General features: G+C 40.5%; 1 protein-coding gene across 2 annotated transcripts; it reads left to right on the top strand.

Moving 5' to 3' along the window:
• The first annotated feature begins 8,809 nt into the window (after window positions 1–8,809).
• crhbp (corticotropin releasing hormone binding protein) lies at window positions 8,810–11,335 on the top strand. Of its 2 annotated transcripts, none has more exons than XM_076269940.1 (7): window positions 8,810–8,916; window positions 9,013–9,100; window positions 9,503–9,660; window positions 9,962–10,172; window positions 10,340–10,494; window positions 10,610–10,727; window positions 11,109–11,335. In XM_076269940.1, the coding sequence occupies exons 1-7, from the start codon at window positions 8,845–8,847 to the stop codon at window positions 11,261–11,263; spliced, it is 957 nt and encodes a 318-aa protein (XP_076126055.1). In that variant the 5' UTR covers window positions 8,810–8,844; the 3' UTR covers window positions 11,264–11,335. The 2 variants fall into 2 exon arrangements, with proteins under 2 accessions (XP_076126055.1, XP_076126056.1); XM_076269941.1 differs by having other exon boundaries at window positions 9,016–9,100.
• Window positions 11,336–13,763: the final 2,428 nt, after the last annotated feature.

A 13,763-nucleotide genomic window follows, 5' to 3' on the forward strand; every position in this document is an offset into this window, starting at 1 on the left:
AGATAGTTAGGCCTATTCAAATACATAATGCCCACCTTGATTAAAACCTTTTTACATTGTGTTTGTTAATGACTATGAATGATAAATGACTATCGGCCAATATATCGGTTATCGGTTTTTGAAAAACTCAAATATTGAAATCGGTATCAGCCTTCAAAATCCCATATCGGTCAGGCTCTATAGGAGATGGAGACAAAATTACATACACACACACAGTCATGCACACACACACGCACAGACACACACGCATGCACACACACACAGCCACACGTACAGACACACACACGCACACATACACAAACACACACAGGCACGCACACACTCACACACTCATATGCATGCACGCACACGCAGGAACACACGCACGCACACACAAACACGGGCACGCACATACAAGCATACACAAAAGTTGCATAGGGGATGGAGTAGGAGACAATCGTGATTTATTTTTCGCGGAGAGGATACAGGACTGAGTGGATGTCATATTTTGTACCGCTATGTGGTACATCTAGTTTAAAATTCAAACACAGTAGCAAAATACACAGCGTAAATGAAACAAGATATATTTCTTCAGTTTATCAAGTACAAAATACTAAGGTGACTGAAATTGGCTTGTGTTCATGAATAGAATAGGGCTGATAAAACGAACTCAGTATTGTTAATGTATTCAGTGTAAGACAGCATTTCAAACCCAGATCATGCCTTACTCAACGCAGGATTAATGAATAAAAATGTCTGTCAATGCAGCATTATGTTCATTTGACAATGATTAATATGGGACATGAGTTAGAAACACTTACTATAATCCTCTAATAGCAGTTTTTATTTATAAAAATGAAGGTTGGTGAATGAGCAATCACACACTACACATTAGTGTGCCATTTCAGGTAGAATGAACAAAGGTAGATAGATAGATAGATAGATAGATAAATAGATAGATAGATAGATACTTTATTGATCCCTAGGGGAAATTCAAGATATAAAACAAGGTATAAAACATAGCAAGGCATTGTACGTGTATATTCATTGTTTACTTTTGCTTATTTGTGTTTCCCCACAACAATGTTAATTTACACTATGCTACAGTATACTACAATACCAGAACGCAACATTCTACAACAATATTATGAAGTTTAAATGAGATGTATCAAGCTGTAGTTAGGGAGAAACAACATCAGAGTAAACTGTTAGGTCCCATTGGGCAAGGCCTTGATTTCAGATGTCCTTCACATGGACACAACCTCTGCAGCAGCACAATATCCAGGTAGCCGTTATGGGAAATCATTCAATCAAGCCATTTTCTACTTCATAACTGTTCACATGAAGTCAATTAACAGTTTCAGACTAACCACATGCATTTTCCGAAGCCATTGGTTCCATTTCTCACTTGATAATAGTGTATGACAGCCAATGATTCCTTACAGTTCTATCCAAATACACAAATGATAAACAACCACACTGGAAACCGTTTGTAATGAGCTGAGAAAAATAGAATTCCTCCCACCTCACCCACAAATGCACACATTAAGATGATGAGTGAAACTTGAGGGTGAGAATGCTTCAACTACTGCCTCAACAAAGAAGATCTCAATACACTGCTGTTACAATGGTGCCTGTTCCTGACACTCCCAACAGATGTTAAATTATATTATTCAAATATAACAATTAGTTTCACTCTCTCTGAGGTTAATGAGTTTGTGGACGTGTAACCCGTTGTTCATTAAACAATTTTTCACACACTGATGGGCGAATTCATGAACAACTGATGACCATCGGTCTACATTCTCTGGGAGTAGATTCTAAGCAGTGACTGCGTCTAAGACTGAGTCAGACAAAGAAAGGAATGTTACATGTTTAACATTTGTATACATTACAGATGTTACACACAGAGATGAAAGACGGATTGTAATTTTAGATGGGTAACCTATAGATTGAATTGATGTCACAATAGCTATACATTGTTCTACGCTTAGGTGTTGCTCTCACAGCACCATCAAGTCTTGCTTTTCAGCAAACTAGTATAGTGTTAGTGATTCTAGAGGAGACATATGAAGAAGGAACAAGGTTTGCTTTTTTTTTTAGCACCAAGGCATAACGCTGAACACAGAATTTTACTGACAGGCCACAACCACTCCTTTCTTTGTCAGCCAAGGATGGAATCAATTATCTGTTAATTGGTGACATGTTTTCCACCTGCACCTTTTGTCTATTTCAAACGGTTGCTACTGGAGAGAAAGAGAGAGAGAGAGAGAGAGAGAGAGAGAGAGAGAGAGAGAGCCCCTTCTTCATCTTTTGTGTCTGCGTGTGCTATATTCGTGTGAGAGGGCTTGCTATAGTGCAGTTGTACTGCTACACAGTTGCTAAAAATATCCCAATAAAGAGGGAGACAAACCTTCCCTATATGTATGCATACTGTAAGTTCACGGAATGAGGATGATATGCAAGGTGGTACTGTAAGAGAAACGGTATATAGTCACATGTAAAAATAGATATGTTTTGACCTGTTTGGATCAGTAGCTAGCACAGAATGCATTATGCTCCCTTTTTAAGATGAGGTAACCCACCTCACTATCATTTTTTGGATCATCACTGGCCATCTTTCCCACTTGCCTCATTTCATCAGAACAGGACAAAAAACTCCTTGTTCCAGTTAACAGACAGATAAGATCGGTTGGGTCAACTCCATTACATTTGCTACTGTTTATGAATCAATGTAATTAAAACATCTATGAGCTATGTTTGAGGTTGAGTCATAATCTAAATAATGTATTTTTAAAAATTAATACCCAATAAAGCCTTTGAACTTAACACAGCGCACTAATCATAATGTATTTCTTATATTCAGAGTTAGCCAGTTGTATAGCTATGCTACCACTGGCAAACACACCTCACAGTCTGGAGCAGCAGCACATCTGGTGTAGGATGAAGCTGCTAATCTCAGAAGGGCGACCATTATCTCTTCACAGAATTTGTGATTTACAGCGAGAGAGGGGAAACTGTGACAAACTTCCAGTCTCTGTTTGCGGTGGGAATCCCTGGAGACCTCATGATTCAATGCAATGTTGATTCTTGGGTCACAATTCCATAATGATACTTTGATATATTGCAGTTTGGCTATATATTTGGGCTTGTATTGATTTGTCTAGTGGCATTGAATAGGCAGGAGCTGTCAAAACACTAAGCAGTAATAATAATGAAACAAGAAAGTATTGGAGAAACCAAAATATTTGAGAATTAAGACCTTAGTGTCATAGGAAGTAAAAGTATAATAGGATAACTATTATAATAGTATAACTGGTATTACTATAATTGTACATCAGCATTGGGTCCATATGAATAAAAACTAACAAAAACGGTTCAATTCAATTAAATTTGGCACCTCTAGGCAAATTTTCTAATGCTTGACTGAAAATATTTTTCTCACATTTCGGCCCTAGTCTCCAAAAAGAAAGAAAGAAAAAAAGAAAGAAAAAACAGAACAAACCTCCCTCCACATATAGGTGGGGGGATGCTAGACTCACACATGTGTGAGCGCATCGCTGTAACAGACAGCAGTGAAGGTGCTATCAAATATTTCTTGAAACAAAGGGAAATACACAGGCTCAGAGTGTCTCCCTGGATCACTCGCTGGCCTCAAAGGCATCCATCTTCATCAGGCACCATCTGCTCGGAGCTCCTGCCTCTCTCATTCTCGCCCTCTCTCGCTCTCTCTCTCCCCCGTGAGTGTGTGCGTATGTGTATGTGTGTATATATATTTGACATGCTGTGTGTATGTGTGTGCGTGTGTGTGTGTGTGTGTGTGTGTGTGTGTGTGTGCGCATGGCAGGCCTCTGTGCAGACGTGCTGCAGCCGATTCCAATTTGATTTTTTAATGACAATCTCGGAGTGAAATTAATATAAAAATTTGTGAAGACCATGCCAGGTATTGAATGGCTTTGGCTAAATATATAAGATAATTCACCTGGCAAGGCTCCGTCCCCATAGAAAACACACACAAAGGAGCATTATCATTATCTATGCATTCTTAACCGTATGGCACAATCTCCATCATGTGATTTTCTTTATGTCTTCACATATATATTAATTAAACAACGATGATTGATATGGAGTGATTAAGACCATAGTTATGTGATAAATTGTGGTGCGGCAGGCGTAAATCAAGTTGATTAGAGGTTTTTATGTGTTTGTTGACGTAAACTGCTCACTGTTGAAGCACAGGAGAAAGCACATTTCTTTGGTGTGAGGCAGACAAAAGGAATAACAGCAGAATGGCTAATGCACGCTAACACATCTGTGTGAATCGCTGGGTGCTGACTATAGCACACAGACAGGAAGGGTCCTTATTTCTGTTGAGAGTCCAACTAATGGGTGCAATTTAGGCCATTAGGAGTCTATGAGGGAATTGTCCACTCATAAAAAAAAAACTCAATTCGTGTTCGGCACAGACAACAGCACTGGAATGCAATCAATACAATTTTGGAGCTAAATGACTTGACTGACAAGTGAAACACAACAAAACACACACACACACACACACACACATGCATGCACGCTTGTATGTGAACACACACACACACACACACACACACACACACACACAGCATCCATGGTCCAGAATAAAAATATGCAACAAAACAGTACTATGTGTAAATGTAATCAGTTCTAATGACATATTTTAATTTGCAGACAAAGCTATCCAAGGCTATCTGATTACCGGTTACCTGTAGTTTGGTGTGGCTGAATGTCCCTGTAAAGATAGATAAACTTCTTTCTTCTATCTAACCTTAGGAAACAAAACAATTACATGCATTGGGGATTGATTAAAATAAAATTGGTGAAATAGATTGAAGTGTATAGATGAAAGGAAAATATCCACACAGTCTTTCTTTGACACCATGACACTGTTAAATCTGATTATTTAACCAGTGGAACCTTAACATCCATACAGAAAAAAAGATTACGGTTAAGCATGACCATTCAATCAGGAATCAAAATCTCCCAATGATATCCGACACCGCCTTTTTCAGGGTAACCATGACGGCGCCCTCACGATTTTGTGTACGTTAACCACATATGTATCACCTCTCCTGTGTTAGGCGGTTTTTATGCTTTTTGCGTTATCCCCAACAGAACACAGCACACTGTCAGAGCTCACCTGCCAACCTGTCTGCTGCCCTTGAGCTATTCTATTAGTGCATGGAAAGCACCTTCCAGCCCCTGACAAGTGCAGCAGATCCACACTAAATCAAAACCCAGTGCCAGGCAGGCATGTAAGCCACCATGAAGGTCACAGCCATCAGGCGCATGCCGTCTCAATCCGAGGAGAGAGGAGACACCCGTGACGAACAGGGGATCTTCTCTCTCCGGGAGCGGGCTACCTGTCTCGCGCCTGAGTGATAGGTCGTTAGAGCGATATGTGAAAATGTCTGACCACCGTTTTTCGGAGGGATAGAAAATACATGGAAATGCTAAAAGTGTCACAGTCTTTCTTATTGTTGCTCCGTCACACAGACACACAAACGCACAAACACACAATCCTCTCACCTCAGCAGCCTTATACAAACGTAGCCTACACGCAAAAATGATTGTGTTGAATGATTGGACTGAAAGTGTGGTTATTAGTTTCATTGTAAAAAAACATGCCCTGTTTCACTCTCCTTCGATGTTACTTTAAAAATCAAGTTGAGAAAGAGAGTTGGATGGAAAATGTGTTATGTTTGTAGGTACTGCCACCTTCTGGCCAAAATGGTGTACATGCGTAAGCCTACAGAAGATTCAACAATTGGGGTAATGTCCAAAAATGAATGGAAAGCGTTACTGGGTGCAACTGAAATGTAATGTATGACAACTGACTAAATGAGGTGATTAAATTAGGTAAATCAGGCCATTTATATGCTCTAGGCAACGGGGGAACGAAGGAAGGATGTAGTTCATAACAGTTTGTTAGTGCTTCTAAGTTGTATTGAAGCATGGTGTTACATAGGCTAGGAGCCTACAGGTTCAGAATTGAATCCTGTTACACTGCAATTGTAACATGATTGTTCATAAGGGACATATGGTGTGTTTATAAAAACACAAACCTGATGTATTCATGTTACACACAGACATCTAGTGGAGCCAGTGTAATAGGCCTACCCACCCAGGGGATGGATTACTGCACGGGCCTACCGGGCCCAGGCCCAGGGGCCCAAGGGGTCAGGGTGCCCTGAAGCCCAAGCCTTTGCATGGGATCATTGCCTCAATATTAACACATCAGGATGTAGGCTATGAATCTGATTGAATTAAAGGTAAACTATGCAGTATTGGCAATTTCCTTACTGTTTTCTCGGTTTTTGCTTTTTCGCTGGCTCTGTCATGGCGAATGTCTGAGAAACTCCATCGCTACCTTTTTCTAGCCGGTGCCTGGCGGGTATGTGTATTTGAATGCAGTAAAGCAATTTGTTACACTCGTTATACTTCCTGACACTGAGGCCGTCGGCCCGCCGGCCCACAGTTGCAAGGGTGGTTTTTCCACTCACAGGCGCTAGGGGGAAGCGAGACGGCCACCATTCAACCCGAAAAAAGTCATATAACCATTCCAATGACTCTGAAGCCGTTAAATGAAGGTAAATTAAGGTAAAAAATGTGCATATTAAACTAAAAAACCTGCATAGTGTGCCTTTAAAGTATTGGCCATCCCCAAAATGCACCAGAATACAGGAAATCACATCATACAAATGAAAAAACTTCTGGGGGATGTCCCACATATGTGACAATTAGTGGGGGGCCCATAATACAACTAGGCCCAGGGGCCCAAAAGTTCATAATCCGTCCATGTACCCACCATGCACTGATATTTTAGCATTACTGCAGCCAGTTTTTTTTATTTTCACTTTGTGCATTTTGTTTTGGCAGTGTCCTTTTTGTGGTAAAGACCTTTGCTGCTTTGATAAGCGTTTAAGTATAAGTATATATACTTTTTTGATCCCCTGAGGGAAATTTGGTCTCTGCATTTAACCCAATCGGTGAATAAGTGAAACACAAACAGCACACAGTGAACACACAGTGAGGTGAAGCACACACTCATCCCGGCGCAGTGAGCTGCCTGCTACAACGGCGGCGCTCGGGGAGCAGTGAGGGGTTAGGTGCCTTGCTCAAGGGCACTTCAGCCGCGGCCCACTGGTCGGGGCTCGAACCGGCAACCCTCCGGTTACAAGTCCAGAGTGGGCCACGGCTGCCCCAATTTGTTTGAAGTTGTTTGAAGTTCTCTAAATAACCCTCACAATAAAAACTATCCTGGATAATGTAGCAGTGGCCTTGGCCTGTCAAATGAAGATCAACTGAAGGCTTAGGACCCTCAGTGTGATACTACCACAACATGTGGCTGTTTACGTGAAGTGGCTGTTCCCATGCAACCAAATCACTTAGGGTTTCAGATGTTGCTGCAAAACAGAATTTTGTGAATGTGTTTACGATCCTCCTGCGTCTCTCTCCGTGGTGGTCTTGGCAAAGGGGGGTGGGGAGAAGGAAGAGAAGTAGCTGCCATAGCCATCACTTGTGGAGAATTCATTCAGACGTGTGTGCCACCGAATGCCATTGGAAATGTGATCATTTGGTGCCTAAAGCGTGGGACTGAGCTTAATCCCTTACATAACCGCAACTCTGGCTCCGTGCCCTGGAGGGGCTATGAGTAATGTGCGGTCTGCATTAGCACTGAGCCACTGTTTGCTCTGCTGTGGTAAGGACAAAATGTGGAAAGAAACAGGCTTGATGGCAGAGGCACAAATTAGCTTAGGGCTTATTGTGAACTGTAGCAACCCTCCACAAGACCTACTTCCTCTCAGCGCTGATCTTCCTAATGACTGAGTGTGACAGATTAGCAGCAGTCTTCAAACATTATCAATAGGTTTGGGCAGCATCTGGTAGCCTAAAGCATGTCACATAACATTTTAATATGATTATACTAAGATGTTTAAAGCTGTACAGCAGCGTTAAGAAAATGTAAATGGTTTAAATGAGAAGCTATAAATAAGCCTATATGGGTATTTTCTGTCAGCATTCACTACAGTTCCATACATTTATTTTGCTACAAACTGGCCACAATATGAAGGAAAAAAATTTTCATGAATCTTATGCTACAGTCTCTGTTGACCATTTTAAACAAAATAGTTTTCAATAAATGTCCGGTATTATGTGCAGTTGGTTGCATGCAGGTGTTTAATTTAGACAAAGGGGAATCCATGAACTATTCACTGTAATAGCACTTCTGTCAATATGCTTTCCCAAAATATATGTTTAAACTAAAGTATCTAATTCTAATTTTTGCATCTGCATTACATCTGGTGCTTGAATTGATCTGATATCACAGGAAAAATGAGTTTCCCCACTAGGGGCAGTAAGATATTCAACAGAAATTGTGAATACAGCACCTTGCAAATGGAATCTAGCCAGAGGCTGGACGACTGTATTCCAGTGTGGTGATGTCCAGTTGAAACTTTTTGATGCATCTCGAACTGTAAAGATATTTATTTACTACACATTCACTTTTTTGGTCAAACTATTTGTATTCGATGCCCCATCACAATAGTTTGGTCATTTTTATTGTCGATTATTTCCAACTAACCCTACTTTTGAAGTTCATAAGTACAAGAAAGTCTATAGCGTTTAAAGGCGTGTAGTGTTTACGCAAACACTGTCGTTTATTCATGAACCTACGTCGAGGCATCGAGCGCATGCAAACTTCTGTGCCACTTTAACCTTGGCTTTGCAGAGCTGAGTGGTTTCAGTACATTGTCAACAAGCCAGTCTATATAAGGGGCGTTCAAGCATCTCCAGTGTGACGGAGCTTGGATCAAAGGAGAGATCATGGCAGCGAAAATGTTTATAGTTATTCTGCTCTTCTATGCAGTGTTCAATGGGCTGGATACTCACGTGCAGGTAAAATTATATAATGTTACTGGATCATCACATTTGTTAAGTTAATCGAGTTAACGCATCAATGTTTTGAGATGTTCAACGCTTATTTTACGCCAGCAGAATGAAGTAACCTTTGACCAACTGCTTTCCCGTACACTGGTGAATAAGAGAGAACCGTGGGATTTTGTTTACAGCAGACCCTTGCGTAAGTATCCTATTACAAATGCATATATACATCTGCTTCTAAAAATCGGACGAACTTGGTAATTGAAGAATAAACCATGCGCATTCAGTTTAGGCGGCTGCTGTCATCCTGGCGACTGCTACAGCAGACGTAAACCAAGATGATTTAGAGGCAGTTACATCTCATCTGTATATTATTGGGATAATACTGGACATTGTTATTGTTAGGCTACTGTGAGCACAATGTCGTATATGGAACTTACTTTAGACCTGATAACTATACACATCTCTCCATGCTGTCTTAATCAACAACATTTTGTTGAACATACTGCCAGTCCGCACAATTGTCATTACTTTTGGATGAACAAATGGCAAGTGTTATCAATTAGACCCTTTTGTTGAATGCCCACTATTGCCTGTGCAGGGTGTTTTGACATGGTGGCAACAGAGGGCCAGTTCACATTCAGCAGTGACCATGCTCACCTTAACTGTGGAGTCTTCTTCATCGGTGAGCCCAATGAGGTCATCAGCATTGAACTCAGCATGGTGGACATCGACTGCAGTCAGGGAGATATAATAAAGGTATTGTAATAGTGTATTACTGTTTCCATCTATTTTATTTGTTTTTTATATTTAAATAGTTGAAAAGAGAATCTGAAGTAGAATATGTACCATTTCTTGAATTTCCCCTTGGGGATCAATAAAGTATCTATCTATCTATCTATCTATCTGGTTGCATTGGGAGAACGAGTTGCTGTTTGTATTGGGGGCTTTAGACAGTTCATATGGAGATTCATACAAAAAACACTGTGTGGTCACACTGTACTAGTCTTTATTGTACCATACATTTTTTATGATGTCAAACCACTTTATTTCCATGTAGATGTTTGATGGCTGGATCCTTAATGGAGACATTTTCCCAAGCTCTCTTGACCATTCTCTGTCTCTGAGTGAGCGCTATGTGGACTACTGCACGTCAGGCATGTCCAAAGGATTGTTCCAGTCCTCGCAAAACGTGGCCATGATGCTTTTCCGAGTCCACACAGCGAGGAAAGGCTTCAGTGTGACACTGAAGAAACACATCAACCCGTTCCGTGAGTGAGCATACGTTAGCGCCCCTCACAGCAGGTGACACTTTGACACAAGGAGACAGGGAGAGTGCCCAGAAACCTGAAATCCTTTTTTATGAGCGTTTGTGTGAGCGTGTGAGGTTTCATTCTTGTGTTTGTATGCATGTGTGGTGTTCTCTGTCTATTTGCAGCTTGCAACATCATTTCCCAAACTCCAGCAGGCAGTTTTACAATAGTAATCCCTCACCAGCGAAGAAACTGCAGCTTTTCCATCATCTACCCCGTTGAGATTCAGATTACCAAACTCAGCCTGGACCAGTCACAATCAAATGATGTTGCCCTTGAGGTAAGCAAAGGATGACACACCAGTGAGTGTACTTTAGTGATAAAGTGTCTTATTAACAGGGCTTGCCTGGTGTGATATCACAAGTAATGCCTCACCTGTAATGACCCTTTTCTAGAGGCCCGGGTCTGACTGTGCTGATTCAGACGACTTTGTGGTCATTCTGGGAGGCAATGCGATTGACACATCAAAGATGCTTCCTATAACGGACCTGTGTTTTTTGCTGGAAAGCCAAAGTGAGTATGACATCATACCTATCCTGAATAATTCCGTGCAGTGTTTAAAATGCTGAATTTCTGCTGTGTCTACTGCTACAAGGTCTCAAATTAACACAAATTATTCCTGAATGTTTAGTACACAAAGCTGTTTCATTGAAAAAAAAAACTATTCATAAGTTGTACAATTAAAACAATGTAAGTATGTAGGGCCTAAATAAAAAATCTACTTTGTACAGTGTCACATTATGACAAAACAAGAAGTCTTAATGAGTTAAGATTCCTATTTCAGAAGAAAAAAAATGGCAAACCCTTTGTCAGTGTGAAGTCCCCTGGCATTGGTTTGGTCTTCCTTTGTCATGGGTCACTGAGTTTTGTCCATCAACATTCCTCTCCCTGCAGCTCAAATGAAGATTGGATGTGACAATACTGCTGTGCGAATGGTTGCTAGTGGAAGATACATCAACAGTGTGTCTTTCCAATATAGGCTCCTGGAGCACAATGAGTTACTTAAAGTAAAAGAGAATACAGTCGAGGATTTCTGCTCTTTAAAATGAGTTGTGAGAAATGTTTTGAATGAGTGATGAGGACTAAATATCCCCTTTTAATATGCATTATAAAATAAAAAATCACACATGTCATTCAAACTGATGTGTCCAATGTTTGTTTTTCAGTGGATTTTAGTGTGTGATTCCTTGAGTGTATCACATTACATGACATAATCCAAAATACTGTTACATTCATTAAAACGTAGAAGTCCTACTAACACTTGACTGACAAGAATCAAGATAATCAGCTAAAATAAACTGTGTTAATATACTTAATATGCTAAGTGGTCTAAAGTGTATTTCATCAACCTACCTCGTTTCTCTACCTACAATACTCAACTTGGTCTATTGTCTTTCAGATATGTTATCTAGAAGTTTTAGCCTTATTCTTAATGAAATAGAAAGCACGCTTTTAAGTAGGCTACGATCTAATCATTCCTCATATGGAAAAGTCACTAATCCTCCTGTACTGTAACCTACACTGATGGCAGACTACTACAAATGAATCTCAAGTGAAATCAGACATGTTATTCAATTAAAGAACATGTGCTCTTTGTAAACATTTACACGTCGCCTCTAATTGTGCGTAGAGAGAAGCTCCTCCAAGTACCCTACAGTTGAAGTATCAGCCTGAGATTTATGAGGCTAAAGCACACGTCGACGGCAACAGTCAGGGTAAACAGAGCTAAATAAACACCCCACGGTGAAGCTGTCCGGTGAAGGCGCAACAGGTAGGCTTAATGCTGTTCCTGCTTGTCGATGTTGATATTTAAGCTTGGGGCAGATATCGCTTTCGATGTCTTCTGAAATTAAGAAATAGTCACTTAAATGCATTGAAAATGATAAGCGGACATTTAATGTATTTGGTTGTTTGGTTGCACAACACGGTGCGTGAGGTCACATGCCACCCTCGCCCACTGTTGGCATCACATAGCCTACAGCAATCTGTGACATACAGAAGTCGAATAGAATTTGATTGAAACCAACTTAGTTTATTACCTCTGAGTGTCAGGGACAGAGTAATTCGTCTCTGAAGTCTTGATGTGTCCATCCTCCCAGCACAGCCTGTTCACAGAATTATGGCTTTCTGAGAGTAGTGATGGAAATATGTCCCAACGTGCACGTAGTGCAGAGGTCAGGAGCAGTTATCATCATGCGCCTCTGATGGATACACGGGGGTGAATTTATGAACTCAGACAAGTGCGCGTTTTACTTGCTCCAGTTTCACTCGCAATGGTTTTTAGTATAGGCCTTAAAATATATCCGCCAGCAGAGGGAGTTCTCGACTTTGTAGAGATCAGTTCAGAAGAAATCTGGTTAAACTGTTTGTCCACAGGGGGCAGTAAGTCGCTGGAATGGCACAGGGCCAGCTGTCATAATGACTTTGAACTCTGTCCTCAATAGCTGACCTCACATTCATCCCTGAAATTGCAAGACCTGTCAAGTTTCCTCAACATCTGTGTTTTTTTCCCTCAGTACTCAGTTATTCAATTTTACTGCCAAAATCCTCAGATCTCTCATGATTTACTATTACAATAAGTATAATTTAATGTGTGAAATATTTCACATAGGCTATGAAGGAAAATGAGTGCTATGAACGTTAACTTAAATGAACATTTAAAGTAAGTTTTTTTTAAATAATGTTTTACAATTTACATATAGGCTTACAGTTTTTAGACGGGACCTTTATTAGGGTTTTATTGTGTTTGTTTTTTACATACAATCTGATTGTTAAATCCTAAATAATTGATCATTAATAATAATTAATAATTGTAATATCACGATACAGTTTCTTTTACATTATGACAAAAGACATTTTGACTTGATATCAAAAAATTGCCTTGATTGAGTGTGTGAGACTGGTGATTGGATTTAAAAGATCCATGTTGTGCCACATGCACCTTTTTATGTCAAAGACAAAGCCAGAGAGAGAGAGAGAGAGAGGCCACTTCTTACTAGAAATACAGGCCTGCCGCGACCCAGTCGTCCTCGTAGCGATCTTGTGAGTAAGCATTCCTCTGCAATGGTCCCACAAGCCTTCCACACATGCTAACAAGAACAGAGGTTGGATGGCGTTCAGCTATCCGCTATAAATACAAACTCTGGATTGATTTCAAAAGTGCTACGTGTCCTCGGTCACTATGTGGATCACTGGAACTTATTCACACATACTGATCAGCCTCTTACCCCTCTGTGAGCATACCTGGTCATCCGCTGTGGAGCACTAATGGCATTATTAGATACACGTCATTAATCTGCTTTTAGAGTGGTAAATTAACCTCGGGAAGTCTATTAGCTTTCTAATGAAGGGACCAGGCCGAGACTGTAGTGGGACCCAGGGTCATGGAGGTAAAGCCAGACACACTGGACTAATTTCACCCCAATCAACAAACAGACGTACATAGTAACGAGAAGAGAACTATGTATTGAAAGGATATAGGCATGTTAATTAAAAAATCCTCTATCTGAGCTTCATAGTGCATGAACTTGATGTTTGAATTAGTGGTAT

Source organism: Alosa pseudoharengus, unplaced genomic scaffold (genome assembly GCF_046254945.1).
Source record: "Alosa pseudoharengus isolate Yale_2024_CS ecotype anadromous, Long Island Sound unplaced genomic scaffold, YU_APseudo_1.1 YU_APseudo_1.1_scf_6, whole genome shotgun sequence".
In the NCBI taxonomy this organism is placed as follows: Eukaryota; Metazoa; Chordata; class Actinopteri; order Clupeiformes; family Clupeidae; genus Alosa; species Alosa pseudoharengus.